This window comes from Mytilus trossulus, chromosome 6, assembly GCF_036588685.1.
Source record: "Mytilus trossulus isolate FHL-02 chromosome 6, PNRI_Mtr1.1.1.hap1, whole genome shotgun sequence".
NCBI lineage: Eukaryota > Metazoa > Mollusca > Bivalvia > Mytilida > Mytilidae > Mytilus > Mytilus trossulus.
In genome coordinates this window covers 42,301,035-42,319,677 of record NC_086378.1, presented here as the reverse complement: position 1 = coordinate 42,319,677, position 18,643 = coordinate 42,301,035, and the positions used below count along the sequence as shown (strand labels likewise).

At 31.7% G+C, this 18,643-nt stretch overlaps 1 protein-coding gene across 1 annotated transcript in view; it reads left to right on the top strand.

The window, feature by feature from the left end:
• Window positions 1-759: 759 nt before the first annotated feature.
• LOC134721363 (neuropilin and tolloid-like protein 2) overlaps window positions 760-18,643 on the top strand; it is a 37,519-nt gene continuing 19,635 nt past the window's right edge. The window contains exons 1-3 of the mRNA XM_063584316.1: window positions 760-1,095; window positions 10,189-10,239; window positions 16,051-16,215. Of these exons, the coding sequence (XP_063440386.1) occupies window positions 1,077-1,095; window positions 10,189-10,239; window positions 16,051-16,215 (235 nt within the window). The 5' untranslated portion in view covers window positions 760-1,076. The remainder of the gene's footprint in view (window positions 1,096-10,188; window positions 10,240-16,050; window positions 16,216-18,643) is intronic.

The following is an 18,643-nucleotide window of genomic DNA, read 5'->3' as shown; positions in this document are numbered from 1 at the left end:
CTTATAAAAATATACATCTTATTTGACATAAACATCTATTATCACTAAAATATCATGATTAACATAAAGTAACATTTTACGGTGATTGCTGTGTTGAACAGCAGTAGGTCTGAGAGTTTCAATCAGTACTCGATTAGGGATGTAACCTTTTTATTAGAAAATGCACAGGTTGTTGAGTAGTGAAAAACCTTTTTGTTGCTTGTTTTTTTATAGATCGGGAAGCAAGGCAAATTATTTTTCATTATTGCATATTATCCCACCTCTTTTCAAACATACCATCAGTTATACTATACGGTGTGGCGTTTCTCATTGTTGAAGGCCTTACGCTTGCCTTTTATTGCTTACATCAACTGCATTTGAACTTCAGGGGACATTTGTCTAATTGGTATATCTCCTAATTTTAATATATATATATGGTTTTCTTTGAGATTAACACGGAGACAAATACGGTCATACTCATACTTAGGATAAGGATTAGTTTTAACGATATTATTTTTCAGATTTGTGAATATTGATTTTCACAAAAATTGTCAATTTCATGACTTTCCTACGATCTCTTCAATATTGCAGAAACGTTTCTATGATTTATAAAAAAAAATCTTATATAATTAACAGTCCATGGAACCAGAAGTTAGTATCTTATAGATAACTCACTAGCTAATTAAATATTATGTATATCTTTGTAATTGCAGATTATAATCAAAGGAGGCGTGGCATCAATTACTTGTTGATGCGCAAATCCTCATCTTTTATACACTAATCTGCAAAGCTGCGACGAATCGTATGGCTGCAGATTCGGTTTCATGCACGTGCATTACACGAGATTTTGATATTTTCTTATGTTTTTCTTTGCTCGAGTTGGACTTTGACGTAACCTTAGGGATACAATTTCATTGAATTAATTGTTTGTTGTTTTAATTTATTGAAATCAAACATAAACACATACTTGAAATATAAACTGAATTGGAATATACTTATGTATTTGTTGTTGCGTTGTTCGGAATATTTTTAATTTATTGAAGTTAGTTTAGTTTGGAATATACTATTTTCAATTGTTTTATCAAAGATTGATATAAATGGAGATTCATTATACTGGTAAGTACAGTTATTCGTGAATTGTTTTCCCTACTTCCGATGAGTTTACAAACTAAAGCCCTGTCCATCAAATTTCCAGTTTAAGAAATTTAATGACAGTCATGTAAATCAGTTTAACGAACAGAAACCTCAGAGAAATCAGTATAGATTTTTTTTTATTCGTATATTGGAAATGTTATTTCGCAGAATTTTATGCATTTATCTTTTTAATAACTCGATTAAGCATGTTAAGCACAAAATACATCCTTAATACTTGGCTTTTTAACGGAAAAAATCCCAGCACAATTCACATTGGTCAACTTTAAATATTTATTGATCGTTTTTGTGAACTTCCTTCGCTACAGATAATTTAATACCTACCACACCACACATTTAATCAGAATTATGAGAATTTAACAAGTCAGGTAATAGAATTTGATTGCCATTTTACATTTAGGAAGAGATTTGTCAGAATCTTTAACATTTATATGTGCAAGGTTCAGGAGTTTATCGTATTTAGAAGTTACTTGGCGTGTTACATATTATTACGATCATATAAGACTTTAATACATATTATATGGAATTGTTTTTGTTTGTATCCGGTCAAATATCTTTTTTCGTTCGATTATGTAATGGCAACCGACATGGCCGGTATCAGTGGCACAATCAAATAAAAAGTCACCATCGTCCGTTGCTTGAAATGAAAGTGACTCGGAATGTTCAATTTGGGGTTTTAGCCTACCCTAATGTTGAAACTAACTTGCTCCAATGTTTTTTTAAACATATATGACATGATTACAGTGTTATTATATCCTGTTGCCTATTTAACCCTTACTGTTCTTTGTGTATATGGGGAAGAGGTGTGATCGGCTATCCATTTTGTGGCCATTCATCATTATATTATTGTCTGAAAAAGAAACAATACAAATGTACGCATTTGTCAATTAAAGGGATAACCTGTATCAAATCTTATGTTTGGATAGTGTTGTTTTTCTCATCAAAACCATTGATTTACACATATTAATGCAAACATGCGAAATTTAGTATTTGCTATTTTATTGATTGTTCCCCCAATATTCGGCAACAGATATGCAAACATAAAACTTATAACTGGGATAAATAGTTTCCAGATAAACGGATACTAAATTCTCACCCTCGAATTGTCGATTTTTGTCATCATTCTCAGTCTTGTAGAGAGATGTCTCATAGACAATGATGCTAATCGTACCGCATCTTTATACAGCATTTTCTCACTTTCCAACATCAAATTTATTAAGCATAAACATTTGCTATTTATAATTGCTATGTAAATGAACACTTTCCGTTGGATAATTTGATAACATTAACGGTACCAATGTTCCTGCACCAGATGCGCATTTCGACAATACATGTCTCTTCAGCGATGCTCGTGGTCAAAATATTTGAAATCGAGGATTGTTTCGAAAGTACAGCATAACAATTACTGTTCATATTGAGACAGACTGATCTTTGTCATTTGCTGAATGAACCAGAGACATGTATATATATGTCTCTGAATGAACATATGCTTTTTTGTGTGAACTAGTGGTTTAGTAAATATTTGTAATTGTAGGCGTTATCAAGATGCTTAGTCACTCGTCATATTGTGGACAGTTACCACACACCTTTAATTGAATTATATACATTCTATATTATACATATTATGCACTTATGTCTAGGATTTATAATATGTCACTGAAAAAAATGTTCAGTGATGTAAAAAGGTTTTATTTTAACGTTTTACGATAAGTTTTAAAGAATGTGTGCGTTTTTACCAATAAACACTGGAAAACATTTGTAGAAATATCATGTACCACTGACATTTTTTCATTGCAAAACTGTACACCTTATTTCTATAAAAAAAAAACTATCAACACCCTCGTTCACAACTTGTTTTATTTCACCACAAAACAGACAACATTCTTGAGACAATTAACTCTTCGTTAAAACACTCGTAGAGAATATGTCTCAGATGTGATGTGCAATCGGTTTGCACTCGGAGGTCTAGGCAATAGGATGAAAATCAAATTGCATTTTTAAATAAATTAATGTTCGTATAATCAATTTACTAAGCGTGGGATTAATAAACATGGGCATGAGAATGAACAGCAAACTCGTACTTTCTTGATTTATGTTTTTGCTAAGGTATTGACTTTCGGCCATGACTATACAAACATACGATATTAGTACCCGAACACATTAAATCTTTGATACGGCTAAGGAGTGAATGACCTCGACTATACATATGAGAGTATCACACAGTCGGTTATAAATATCTGGTTTGTCAATCTAATATGGTAAATCATGGGTGGGTAAACCAACTTGTCGAAATTTCACTACTTCTACGGAATTAAGGAGTACATCCGGTAAGGGTCAATTTTGGTCTCTCAAAATTTCAAACACTTTTTACACACTTAAGTGTCTACTTCAGTCGATTCAATCAGTTTATGGAAGTATCATATGGACCATGATCAGTTTATGGAAGTATTATATGGACCATGATCAGTTTATGGAAGTATTATATGGACCATGATCAGTTTATGGAAGTATTATATGGACCATGATCAGTTTAAGTGGAAGATTTAAACATATTTAGTCATTGAAGACGCCCAAATGTATGCTAAGACCTGTTGGTGACCCACTGATGTTGTCTGTTCACTGGCTGGGTTGTTGTCACTTCGACACATTACCCATTTCCATTCACAATTTTATTACCTATTAAAAATCTATCAAACATGTCATAATATGTCAATTTTCAGGAGGTTCCTGTCAAAAATGAAAGTGACCGCATCTGTGTTCATTCTCAACCTTTATACATCATGTACATGTTATGTATAATAATCAAATACTACCCATATTTTAATATTCAGAATGAACACAAATGCGGGCCCTTCCATTTAAGACGGAATAAGACGGAAGCCGTCTAATTTATAATTTACTCAAATGCTAAAATTGTGAAGATTTCAGTAATTTAATTGACATGACTAAATGATGCCAGTTCTCGATACATATACATGGTATTGTTACAAACAGTCCATATTTATGTAACAAAAGTATTCTACTTTCCAATAAATAGCTAAAAGTTGACATTAAAGCAATTTTGTAAATCTGCCATACTTTGGGGCCAAAAAAGGGTCTTACTGGGCCTACTCCTTCGTGACTTATATATACAAAAAGATGTTGTTTATCTATTGACTCTTCATTTTGTATAATTGGACTAGTTGGTAAATTATTTCTTTACGGATGCCAGCAGATACGCACATTGATTGAAGGTGTAATACTGCTCATCGACTGTCCGACTGTCGGATGTCGCAGTCAGAATTTACCCGGCTCATTTCTGGACTGGATGAAAATCATTCAACACCAGTATATATTATGTAGATTCGTACGTTTAGTACTTGACCACCCTGAAATTGTCAACTTGTGGGTTCATTACATGTATATTAGAAAGATCTGCATAACTCTCCTCCTCTTCAAAGAAGTGTCAAAACCAATAATTCTCTTAACTAAGATATGAGTCAAATATTAGTATACACAAACATAAGATAAGTGAGCTCATTCCACTGTGATTACAAATAAACATCTTCCTTCGTAAAAAAGATAAATTGACTTTTTTGTCAGCTTGCTGATTATCGACTTTTTTATGTTTAAGATTAAGCTTTACTGGTAATTACCGTAACAACATTACTTGGGGCTCCAAATCGCCTATAATCGCTCAACTCACTTAATCATGTTAATTGTAACTTAATTTCTACTGCAAAATACGTATAAAATGCTGTACCTTTTCTTAATCTTTATTAATGCAAGTTAAGATTTCGTTTCTTGTATTTATACAGCCTCTTATTAGGTCTTGTTTTGTTCTCTCAGGCGATATTGTGCTATTTTGCTGTGTTTTCTTCTGTTTTTTTAGAAGTATGTTGTCATATCTAAACAATGTATCTAGCATTTACTCTTGCATGTAAAATATGATTTTCTGAAGTGACTTTTTTTTTTAACTTATTTTATCTGTTTGTTCATCGAAAGTGGTACTTGTCAGCAATCTATCAGAACTGTTTGTTATTCGTACATCAGTTCGGTCATGGAAGTATTGTATTATATCAATATACTAATCATCTGAACATGCTAAATGTGTGTATTATTAGTGTGTTTTGCGATGAGATTTTCTTACTAATTATGGGTTCTTTCATGTCTTTGCCCATTCGTTGATATTATTCCGAGTAAGTGACAGATATCCTAGCACTGTTTACAGTGTTTTTGATATCAGGAAATACTTCCGCGAAAATCAGGGTCTCACTGACTTTAAAACCAAGATTACCTTAAACATGTTAAAAAAACTGTTTTGCAAAAGGTTTTGTTATAAGTTATAAAAGATGTGATCCTTATACTTCATATATCATCATAAAGTGCGAAAAAATTAATATGAACTGTTTTCAAAGATGGAATCCAAATCATATATTCCTCCTGGTATGCCGGTGCTTTCTGACTGGGCCTGCATTAGTGGTGTTACACCTATAACATGGATTACACCCAAAGTCAAATTGCATGACAAAAGACAATAGAACAAATCACTCACAAAGAACTACTTTGTAAAACATAAGATTAATCAAAAGAATGAAGCAAAAACGTTACTAGGAACTTGGTCTTAAATGTTTAAGGTACTACAGAAGCTCAAATTAATTGATAATATGATAATGTGATAGCCATAGTAGATAATTATTTGTGTTCATGTAAATGTCATAAAGAATGGAAACAAACATGCTTATCTTACTTCTCCATCAATTAATGTCAAAACTGAAGAGTAGCCATGTAAAACAACAGAAGAAGCCTGTTTTGTATTGCTTTTAATTATCGGAACAAATGCTAATGCTGGTCAACTTCATGTGTTCTGAAAGTTTAAAGACTACAAAAAAAACTTTGCCAAAAAGTTTCAAATCAATAGCAAAATTATTGTACTTGTCATTTGTCATACATACATAGAAATACTGTCCTTTTCGCGGGTAAAGAAATAACAGCCGGTTTGCTGAATAGAAAGGCTGAATTTATTGAAGAGAGAAACATACAAGAATGCATTGAACACAAATGTATCCTTAAAAAGCATATTGAAATTTGAAATCTTATTTATTGATTTTGTTTAAACAAATGGAGCCTGTAATTCAGTAGTTGTCGTCTTTTGCTGTAAATCATATATTTACTCGTTCATTATTTTGTACATAAATCAGGCTGTGAGTACTCTCGTATGAATTGTTTTTACATTTGTAATTTCGGGGTCTTTTATAGCTTATATGCGGTATGATTTTTTGCTCGTTGTTAAAGGTCGTATAGTATTTCTATGTCATTTGGTCTCTTGTGAAGAGTTGTGTCATTGGCAATCATGCCACATCTTCTTATGCTTAATTAACTGCATTCCAATTCAATTTTCTAAATCTATTGATTTCTGAGGAAATTTAATTGCTAAAATAGAGTTGGAAGATACCAAAAATCTGAGAATACGCAAAACCTACAATACAAAGAGAAATCGACGATTTCGACGAAATCAAACAGCAGAATAATCATCTATACCCTTAATTGACGCTTCCTCGATGTAACCTTACACAAATAAGAGTAACGGACTGAGTGTACGATAAACAGTATGCCCAATTCCTATTGAATACGCTGACTTTGAAGAGTTAACAACCTGTCTATCGTTCTAAGTTATCACTGCATGATAATGATGGTAATTGGTGGGTATCTTCTATCAAAATAACAAAATTACCCACTTCAAAAACACAATAAATCAAGAGATAAGACGGTTTGAAAACAATGATAGCACTACTTATAACCGATGATAACAAAAGTTAATTAAGGGTTGACACATTAATTATCAATTTTAATTGACAATTATTTGACTTGTATTACACATTATCCTTTACACGCCCCATCATACTGATAATCTATGTTTAATATCATTTGCATTTGGAGACGACAGACATTTTAATAGTCAAAGATGCCGCATCGCATGCTCATTTATTTTAGCCCAATTCGCGAAAAATTAATATGCAACTCAGTCATGTCAGTACAAAACACTGAAAGATCATTTACACAATTATCTGCAAATTCGAAATATAGTTAGTTCTGAAAATTCTAGATATCGTAATGATTCATGTACTAAAGTGTAAAAATAAACGATAAAAGGGCAGTTTAAGTTTCGATATAAATTAAAAACTATAAAGTACTACATAACTTTTGAGCATTTGCTATCTGCTTACACGTGCACAGTACTCATAAAATTGATACATTTTATAAAGAGTGACATGCATATCTAAGTGTTCTTATCACACCAGAGAGAAAAAGCTGGCAACATAACCAAGACTCAAGTTCACCAGAAGAATAAAAAGCATCAACCTATAAGTTCTTCCGTCAGTTTATTGTTATTTCTTTTCAGCTACCTGTTAGTAGTATCAGACAGTGATGTAATATTATGCATCAAAACACACATTTTGTCATTTTTCGGTTGAAGCAGAGTAACCGCACCCCTTTACACTGAAAACAAGGATTCTCATTTGCTCTTTCGTCAATCGAAGCCTAAAAAGTATATAAGTATAATCATGACAAAAAGTCACAGGACAAAAAGTCACAATTCAATTTTGAGATTGTTTTTCTTTGAACAAGAAAACACTTATTTTGAAAATATTTTTTTTGTAATTTTCTTGACTGAGTTTAATATATGAAGCAACTTTGTAGTTGAAATTTATTCAATAAATATCAATATTGATCAAATAATTGTCATGATTGTTATGAAAACAAAATGTCAAAAGTGGCTTAGTACTTAAATGGCTTTATTTTGCCAATAAATATGTCCTTTCCATGATTAAAATTTAAAAATGAATATATGTTATAAAAAGTAAATATATCAAAATATATTTTAACAATTGTCAAAAAAATATTTGTGACTTTTTGTCCTGTGACTTTTTGTCCTATCAAATTTGTGACTTTATGTCCTGTGACTTTTTGTCCTGTGACTTTCTGTCCGTTTACCGATATATACGCTAGGAGTTATATGACCTAAAGGTTACCCCACCACCATCTTACTGAATAGTTGCATGGTGGAAATTAATTGCGATTGAGTATGTAAAACAGAGGTATAAGAGATGCAACTACAGTTGGTAGCCTACTTAAAATTCTATAAATAAATTAATTAAATAAAGGAGAATGAAATACGGTTAGGTATCACATCTACTTGAACGATGCACATGATTCGCTGCTGTATACCTCTTTTTTTTTTTAAAGCGAGGTAAAAAAAATTACACACCTCGGATAAATGAGCCCTTTACAATAATACCTCCTGCTACTTGATTGTTCTTCAATGTATTTCGCTGGAACAAAACTGGTATAGAAATAAGAAACTTATCTTTAAGCTTCTACGCTTTTCAAACAATCTCAAATTAATGGATATCGTAAAACTGAATTGAATCAACAGATTTCTTCTTCCAATGTTAAGGTTGAAAATTTAGACAGTCATATAAATTAAGATAGAGTAATACATTAAATGATTTTATAGACGTGCATGTATTGAGAGTTTTGAAATTTACAAAGAATCGACTTTTTTATGCGGATTCGGATTGTATCCTCTTTCATACTGCAAATATCAAACTTTAATCAAAATTTCAGTTTGCTAAAAAAAAATATCTTCTTCACGCACTTATGTGACATTCTCTATTTCAGTTTTTTCGCCAAATATAAATCTTGCAAATTTAAAAAAAAAAAATCCAGTTTTGATTGATACTTAAATGTGTATTTCATGGCCTCAGGGAAGATTAGTTTATTGTAACTTACTGAGTGTACCCTCTTTAAAAAAAGAATTTATTATTATTATTATATTTTATTGATCGAATGCTTTGTAGAATGATAAAGAACCCCGTGATCAAAATCAAATTTCCAATCCAGAAACTATTATGTAAAGTGGCAGATTTTGTCATAACACTGATAACATTTACCCTGACCACCCTATAAATCATCAGTGAGTGACTTCTTGGTATCATATTTTCAAGATACAGGAATTATACAATCATATCTTTCGTTTAGAATTGCAAATTATTCCCTGATAGATGAAAAGATGAAAACCATATGTATTGTGAACAGAGTGACCCTTGATCTAGCTGATTATAACGCAACACATGGTACGAATATCGGCCGATAACAGTATTACATACAAACCAAGTATAACCTCCAACCTTTCATGTTACGAAAAAACCATTAATCCAATAAAAGTTTATCCTTAATGTCACCCAATGTTTTGATATTATGCCCTTTTCTAATCTTTCTTGTCAACCACACCTTGAAATTTTGTTATTATTTTTGGATTCATGTATTTCTGCAACACAAAATTATGTGTTTTAAATCATGTAAATATATGTCTTGGTCAAAAAAGAATACATGTACATCATTTTTAATAAAAGATATGCTATATCAACCCTACATGTATCTGTGTTTGCAGTTTCCAAGATTTGATGTTTAACAATATTATTTAACAATTTTATACATTATATTTGATTTTTCAGACATACTTAAATGCAAAATCTCATTCGTTGTCAAAGCTTTGATATCTTTTAACATGATCAAATTATATATATCGGTTTACAGTTGTTATAATTCAAAGACCACGTGGGTCTCTAAGTATTTTAAAAGTTGATCAGACCACAAGAGCGTTTTTAGGTTACACTGGCGGGAAAATCAAATAGATCAATTGGAACAAGAAATATGGGTCACAATGCAGAACATGGACTTTCTATAAATTTATCTATTACAGTTTCTAAACTACAGTTATAGCATAAGTAAAGTTGGTTATCTTATCAAAAGAAGGAAATAAAAATACGATTGTCAATGACACAATAAAAGTGAAAAAATGTAAACAGCTATCTTACTTCATTTGAACACTTGATATGTGATCTAATACACAAACAATATAAATCTGACAGTACTCTCGGTCAAATCTTTCACCAATAAAAATCAGCCCCTTTGGATTTCAAACTTGAATCTTACTCTTTTGATTTTAATTATCCTAAAGGACGAGCAGTAAAAAGTTATTCATATTTTTATATTTACGATTATCAATTTCAGATTTGGTGTTTTTATTATTGTGCTGTAAAGGATTCACAGCCCAAAGAAGTGGTGAGTAAACATTTGCATACACAAATTACAATAAAGCGCTGATATTTATTTATGCTCAAGACGATATCACCAACTACATTAGTTGATACACGGGAAAGCACGTGGCATTTAGGGAACACTATGATCAACTTTTAATGTTAAAGTATAGGGCCATATATGATAGCTCGAAAACATAATCCGACTTCGTTCACATTATATTAACATAACAATTATTGACTATTGATCTCTGTAATATGCATGTTAAATTTGCCACTAGACGTCAGCTATGTATTACCATCAGCTAGTTTTACCGGTTTGATTTATTACAATTCAGGACATTTTATCATTCATTGTCATGTGATGTGAGTAAACCTATTTGTGACGGAGAGTAACACCATGTACTGTATTTCTAAAGAATTACTCCAAAGTCAAACAATATGTTATTCTGAGAGTTTTAATACACCGCTTACATGAGTACGCCACCCTGCCCAGTTTTGAAGCATTTAGATCTTAAGACATCATTTACCAATGCTAATAATTGAAAGTTTTTTTTTTATTCTACCTATCAACTTCGTAACAGAAAACACAAAAATGTCATCGATCTTTTGCTAATTGATGTGCCTATGAAACAAATTACGTACAAATTGCTATTAATTCGTTACATAGTATTACCATCTTCAAGATGTCTAGTTGCACCTGCATGTTAAAGTAAAGCATCTGGTAATCTAAGAGCTTCACTAAATATATTCTTAAATAATTTATAAGATTGAAATCTATCGCGATTTTAACGAGATTTATGAAAAATAGAAAAATAATTAATAAAAAAATTGAAGATAAATAGTGTTACTAATTAGTAACATCTTTTGCTACGCACTCACTCATGTTGAAACCACAATGTAAGATGTAAATGATAATAGCTCTTTAAGAAAAACTCAGAAAGTTTTGTCGAGTATAATTCATCAGAAATGTTGTATGGCGAGCTTATCACTAAGTTTATTGAGATTCCGCGATAGATTTGACTGCATTTTATGATCTCATATACAAAAAAAGAAGTTCTATTTCCATTAAACAGTAATGAGTTAAGCCTTTTTAAACTTTTTTTGAGTTTGTTCTTATGCTTTGCTGCAACAGAACTATCACAGGTTCAGCGGAGAGTTGAGTGCTCACAAACATGTTTAACCCTGACAATTCTTTACTTGCATGTCCAAAGTCTGTAATTCAGTCGTTGTCGTTGTTGTACTCTTCTGTTATAAATTAGACCGTAAGTTTTCTCAATTGAATTGGTTGATGGCTAAATACACCAATGATATAATCATCAAAATGCTGTTTTGTTTATCGATAACTTATTTGTTAAGTTTGGTGGAATGCGTACTAATTATGCACCACTACTGACCGACAAGTTTGTGTGCAGAATCCATTCATTATCTCCTCACAGTCAGAAAGGAAAACATTTTGCAAAGTTCATCAATTTCATTTTTAGATATATTGATGAAGTTTTGTCGCTCAATAACCCACATTTGAATGAGTGCTTACAAGTCATATATCCCAGTGAATTAGAAATTAAGGATACTATCGAAAGTGGTAGGTTTTCTTCATCAGTTAATCTCTGTATCTATGAAGAGTTTATTCATATCTTGATCTTTTTTTCTACCTTGATTTGTCTCTTCCTTATCACTTCAACAGATTTAAACACCGGTTAACTACTGTTGCCTTAGTTTGTTTCTTCCTTATCACTTCACTGGATTTAAACACCGGTTAACTACTGTTGCCTTAATTTGTCTCTTCCTTATCACTTCACTAGGTTTAAACACCGGTTAACTACTTGTGCCTTAATTTGTCCCTTCCTTATTACTTCACTAGATTTAAACACCGGTAAACTACTGTTGCCTTAATTTGTCTCTTCCTGACCTTATCACTTCACTAGATTTAAACACCGGCTAACTACTGTTGCCTTAATTGAACAGGAGGACGGCAAAGGGGAGGTTTGTGGAAACTCTGGTTTATGATTGAAAGTGTTATATATTTTTTCTATTAAGACTATAAGTTTCTTATTACAATTGATATAGTTATCATTGTGAATTAAGAATTAAGTGGAGCTCAAAGTCCCAAAAAGATCAGGGAACAAAACATGGTGTTTGCGCTGACACCACATGTTCCAGGAAATATATGATATTTGAAATGGAATCTTTAAATAACGGTAATGTACCGTATGAAGTACAAGAATTGTCTCTATTTTTGCTTATGTATGCCGATGATATGATACTATTTTCTGATTCTGTAAAAGGTTTACAAGATATGTTGGACACACTTTTATTGTACACTCAAAAATGGGGTTTAACTGTGAACAATGCTAAAACAAAAATTATGGTATTTAGAAATGGTGGTAATGTGAGGGTTGAAGAAAAGTGGTATTTTGATGGTAGTGTTATTGACATTGTTGATGAATTTTGTTATTTAGGTATTCTGTTGAATTATAACGGAAAATTTTTGAAAACTCAAAAACAATTAGCTGAGCAAGGCAGGAAAGCTGTATTTGCCTTGAAATCAAAAGTGTCATCCTTATATTTGAATGTTTTCACGTACCTTAATTTGTTTGATACATATATAAGTAGTATTTTATGCTATGGCAGTGAGATATGGGGCTTTCATAAAGCTCCGAATATTGAAAAAGTTCAGTTAGATTTTTGCAAAAATATTTTAGGTGTCAACATTGTACAACGAATGTAATGGTGTATTATGAACTTGGTAGATATTCTTTGATATATTATAGATTGTATAATATTATAAGATACTGGTTTAAACTTTTATCAACTAATAATTGTATTCTTGAAAATTGTTACAAAGAGCAGGTACGGAATCAATGTAATAACAGAAATAGTTGGATTTATCAACTGAAGTATTTATTGTTTAATTTGGGTCTGAATGACTTCTGGTATAACCAAGATAATTTAGTTGTAAATGACACTCTTAAGTATTTTGTCAAAACTAAAATTGAGAATGGAAATGGGGAATGTGTCAAAGAGACAACAACCCGACCAAATAAAAACCAACAGTAGAATATTTGATCAAGCTTATCAATATTTGAATCAGTTATTGGATGGCTCGCCAAAGTGTTTTTTATATAAATACTGTGTAAATAATGTTCGTTTACCATTTTACCTTACTAAACATGTGAATTTTAGAGTGTATCTAACTAGAATAAGATTGTCTTCACATAACTTATTTGTTGAAACAGGACGATATCACGGGGTTAATAGATCAGAAAGAAAATGCACTCTCTGTACTTTAAATACGATTGAAGACGAGTTTCATTTTATTTTACAGTGTGATTGTTATAATGAAATTAGGAGGCAGTATATTAAGCCATATTATTATAAGCGTCCATCGTCATTTAAGCTTATACAGTTGTTGGGCACAGAAAATGTAAAAGACATATGTAACCTTTGTAAATATCTTTTCCATGCATTTAAACGTAGAACAGACATGTTATAAGTAACCAATACTTAATATAGATTATTACTCTTCTCGGATGTATTCATTTATCAGTAATGTATGTTTTGTGTATTTATTTATGATATATTGTATTTGCATATATATTATATTTGTACTGATGAGCATCATTTGCTCAAAGTAATAAAGAATTGAATTGAATTGAGTGGAGAGACAGAGAATAGAGACTGAAATGTTAATAAGACCTTCAATGAGCAGCTGATAAATTTACAGATAGAATAAGCTATTGCTCCAACGAATTTTACAATGATTCATTGATAAGGTTGAATTTACAATAAGAACCGAATTATAGATCCAAAACTGGATGTTTCAGACAAATGAAGAGGAAAATCCAGAAAAGTGTACAAGTATTGTTTTTTGAAAAATAAAATTCATTTGAATAATTTAATACGCCAGACGCGCGTTTCGTCTACATAAGATTCATCAGTAACGCTCAGATCATAATATATATGAAGCAAAAAAAGTACAAAGTTGAAGAAAATTGTGGACCCCAAATTCCAAAAAGTTGTGTCAAATACAGCTACGGTAATTTTTAATCTATATGGGATAAGAAAATCCTTAGTATTTCGAAAAGTTCATACTTTTGTAAGCAGGAAATTCATAAAAATGACCATATAAATAATTGATATTCTTGTCAACACTGAGTGCTGACTACTGGGCTAGTAATGCCCTTGGGGACGAAACGTTCACCAGCAGTGGCATCGACCTAGTGGTGTAAATAGTTATCAAAGCTACCAGGCTTATAATTTAATACGTCAGGCGCGCGTTACGTCTACATAAGACTCACCAGCAAAAATATTATGATGAACCTTAAAATTAGTAAACACGACGTTTTTGTTTATTGTACACCTAAAGTCAGACATGCTTTCGATAACTGTATTCTGTTATGCCTTCGAGGATTGTATACTGTCTTTGAGCAATTGCTCAATTGTCGTTCTTTAAACAAAGATGCAGAATATAACAAGGGGGTTAGAAACATAAGAACAACAGTCAATAAGGTTGGCAACAGAAATTAAAAAAAACCGTAGGAACAAATCACTAATGAGGAAAACTTAAGATTGATCAGCACAAACCCAATTACTCCGGGCTGATCAACAGTTCTTACACCCGTCATAATACTCCTGTTAGAGTACTTTTATGTTTCCTATCGTTTGATTACGCACCATACAATACATATAGTGCGGTTTCGCGAATGTCTCTGGTTTAATCCTGAACCATCTTTACATGTACATTCTGTAATCTTATAACTGTTGACAAAACATGATGGTTTGACGTGCACATTTTCTTGGTATAGACACTGACTTCCTGGCTTGAAGTGAGAAGAATGCTGAAACATGTTAACATTATCACAGTTTTTATTAATATAACCATCTAACATTAGAATAAATAAAAAGCACCTGTGTACATTAATAGAGTTTAAAACAAAAATTAAAACTCGTTTTGATAAAACACTGTCGCTATCAGAAATACAGCTGTGCCCTGTGTTTTTCACAGAACCTGTTCTCCCATTGGTCCTTGAAAAGTGGTAACTGATATTAAATTGACTTCATTAAAAAAGGAACCTGTATCAAGTGATTGACTCTGGAATTACATTTCCTGTAATCTATCATTTGTGTCAACACCTACAAAGTTTTACATTTTTTTTACATAATAAGATTTGTTATCTCACATTTTGTAAACCTTTAGGTGTTTTTACAAACATTTATTACATATTCAATAGATAAATAATGTTTGTCTCGCAAGTAAACTGTGCATGCTTACTACCTACATCAACATAGCAGTCCTTAAGAATAATGTTTTATTATGCTAAGCTTGGCTTGTATAGCTATGAGGGGTACGGTGGTAAAATTCATTAAAATTGTGTTCATTCTTTTCAATAATTTAAAGAAGTAAACTTGATGTAAAAAATAATGATACATGAATAATAATAATAAAAAAAACCAACTCGTCATCGCATGGATTACCATCATTTGTGAGTTTATTTAATATAGTATTATGTGCAATTGAGTATATCATTTCGTCAGTTGATGTCTCACACTACGATCGTCAAACCATATACAAGGACCATTTAATTCTTTCAACCACCTTGCTATGCTGCACCGTCATTGATGGTCTTCTGGAGTCATATAACAAATGACAAAATGTCATTTAGAATTTGCAAAACAATTCTGACATGGAGGTATGATACTCTCAAACATCAGCATACGTATAGAAATATGTTAAATATGTTCAAACTGTTTGTACTTTGTATCTTATTGTAGCCATCTGAAAGGCTAGTATTGCACTTTGCTACTTGTAAGCCAATTTTCTTAATATTTACAGAAAGTCCAGGTTCACTGACATTTTCTGATCAACCAGAGATAAGTGATTCTGTACCTCCAAGATGTTGGAATTTCACTTATGGAGACCCGTCTGAAATGGAATTTTTTAGTCCGAACTTTCCAAGCAATTATTCTACCAATCTGAATTGTGCCCGTTATATTGAAGGTAAGTTTGTTATATACATATCTGTGTTTGGTAATATATTGGTTTCATGAATCTTTTTTCACCTTGTACGCATGATTATAGCTGGAACATAGTTCATGTTCGTTAGATCTATATATATATCTCATTTTTTTTCAAAACTGTTTCTGTCTCTGCCATGTATCAGTCATTTTTTTTTATCAAAACACCCAAAAAACTGTTTTGGTCAAAAAGTTTATCGGACTTTTAATGAAATAGAATCTCATCCTTTTTTTCTGGATGGACTTGGACGGAAATTATTTGTGTTCTTTGACCAAAAAATGTGCACTAATTTTACCTGCCAAAAGAAAACTTTGACACATTTTAGTAAATTCTATATTATTAATATATATATTTGCTTCTGTTTTGTAAGCAGTAATATACGGAAGCCGATAAGGGCCATTCAAAAAAAATATTTTATGTCGTTATTACGACATAGCATGTCGTAATTTCGACATAACATGTCGTTATTACGACATCGCTATGTCGTAATTTCGACATAACATGTCGTTAAAACGACATCGCTATGTCGTAATTTCGACATATCATGTCGTTATAACGACATCACTATGTCGTTTTAACGACATAGCTATGTCGTAATAACGACATCGCTATATTTAAAAGAATATGTATTATGATTGGCAAGAGACTAAATGACAAAGAAATTAACAATTATACGTCATCATAATGTCCCCGATAATTATAAAAGCCCCCGCATGGTCAGCTATAAAAGAGCGAAGAAAGCTACCAGAAGGAGAGTCCCCGAAATGCTGTGTGGCAGACAGTGTTATTATTCAATTATTAGCTCCCTTGGTAAAACTCCAAATTTCATATTTTATGTATTCTATTGTTAAATAATTTACATGAAGCTTAATAAGTATATATTTGTTAATTGCATAGCTTTTGCTATTTGAATTCATTGGTTAAAGATATTTATTTATATTGTAAAGTTTAATATTTGCATCGTCACAAAATCTTTGGTAACCTTCTTTGGATACCTTCAGTGAGAAACTTATATATGTTATAGATACCAATTTAGATTAACATGCTCCATAGTGCTAGGGCTGTACAGTCAGACAAAGTCGTTTAGATTAACACGTTACCGGTCGTAGAATAGCTAAGCAGTCACACATGTTGGAAGAATGAAAAGTGGAATTATTAGTGGACTGAATTTGTACAACCAAGTCAAGCCAAGCTTTCCATCTCCCTTTAAATAAGCGCAAACTACATGGCTTCTTGGTATAAGGGTGTATTGAAGTATTGATAGCTCTATTTCTACTTTCAAACGTTGGGCACGCGCGATGTTCCTACAACCCCTAGGATTTAAAACAGAATCTTCGAAATTTCATCCGCAAAACAAAATAAAAATGTTAGAAAACACGAACCAATATTAAAACAAATTCAATATATGTTTTAAATTATGTTTTACAGCTCTTGATCATCTCCTAAGTAATATCTAGTATATTTGAGGATAAAAAAAAGAAAGATATGTGAAAAAAACGGATGTCCCCATCCAACGTTACATTTACGAAAAACTCTTATGTATAGTGATCCTATTTCTTATTCTCTGATCTTCTTGATTCTTGACAGGAACAACGACATGTGTCGGTTCTTTGTGGCGTTAAAGCCGTTATTTTACCAAATTTCATTTGACTCGACTGCATATAATAGTAGAAAGTGAATAAAAATAGCAAGACAATAATAATATCTAACAAAAGTACAAACATTTGCCTCATGTGAGTTCAAATATTGCTGATTCAATAAAAATCTTCTCTACACAGTCGTTTTTCAAACGGTAGCCATTTTGTCCAAGTTGATATTTCATTTATCAAAGCAGTTAAGGCGGTTTTTTTTATAATTGATCGAATCAAAAGTTAGATATACGAAGAGTAAAAAATGCCAAGATTCTTTCCTTATTAACTACATATTTGGGTCTTAAAGGAATAAAATGCTTCCATACATTACAAAACGGTAGCCAATTTTTCTGAAAACGTCTAAAATCCTAAAGACGCTAATTTCCGACGTTATATGTGCTAAAGTTTCAATTAAATGTTTATGATAATTAAAACAAATCGTGTTATGAAATTTGGAGAAAGATGTTAATGATTGCTGCCGAAAAAATAATAATGCATGTTGCTTAAGACTCCGCCCGGGGAAATAGGTTCGACACAGGTTAAATTTTGCAATTTTTATTGATTGTATAGCTTTTAACGATTTATTTAAAAGAATTTGGAAATGGGGGAAAAATCCCATTTTATAAAATAAATTGAAATTTATGTTACGGAAGTACTCCGAAATAGATCATTTAAAGTCGTCACTTCAGTTAGGTGCAATCACCAATATCAAAATCACCGATTTGTCCTGCTATTTCGTGATGAAAGTAATTCCTGTACTAGCGAAGCCGAAACTTTTC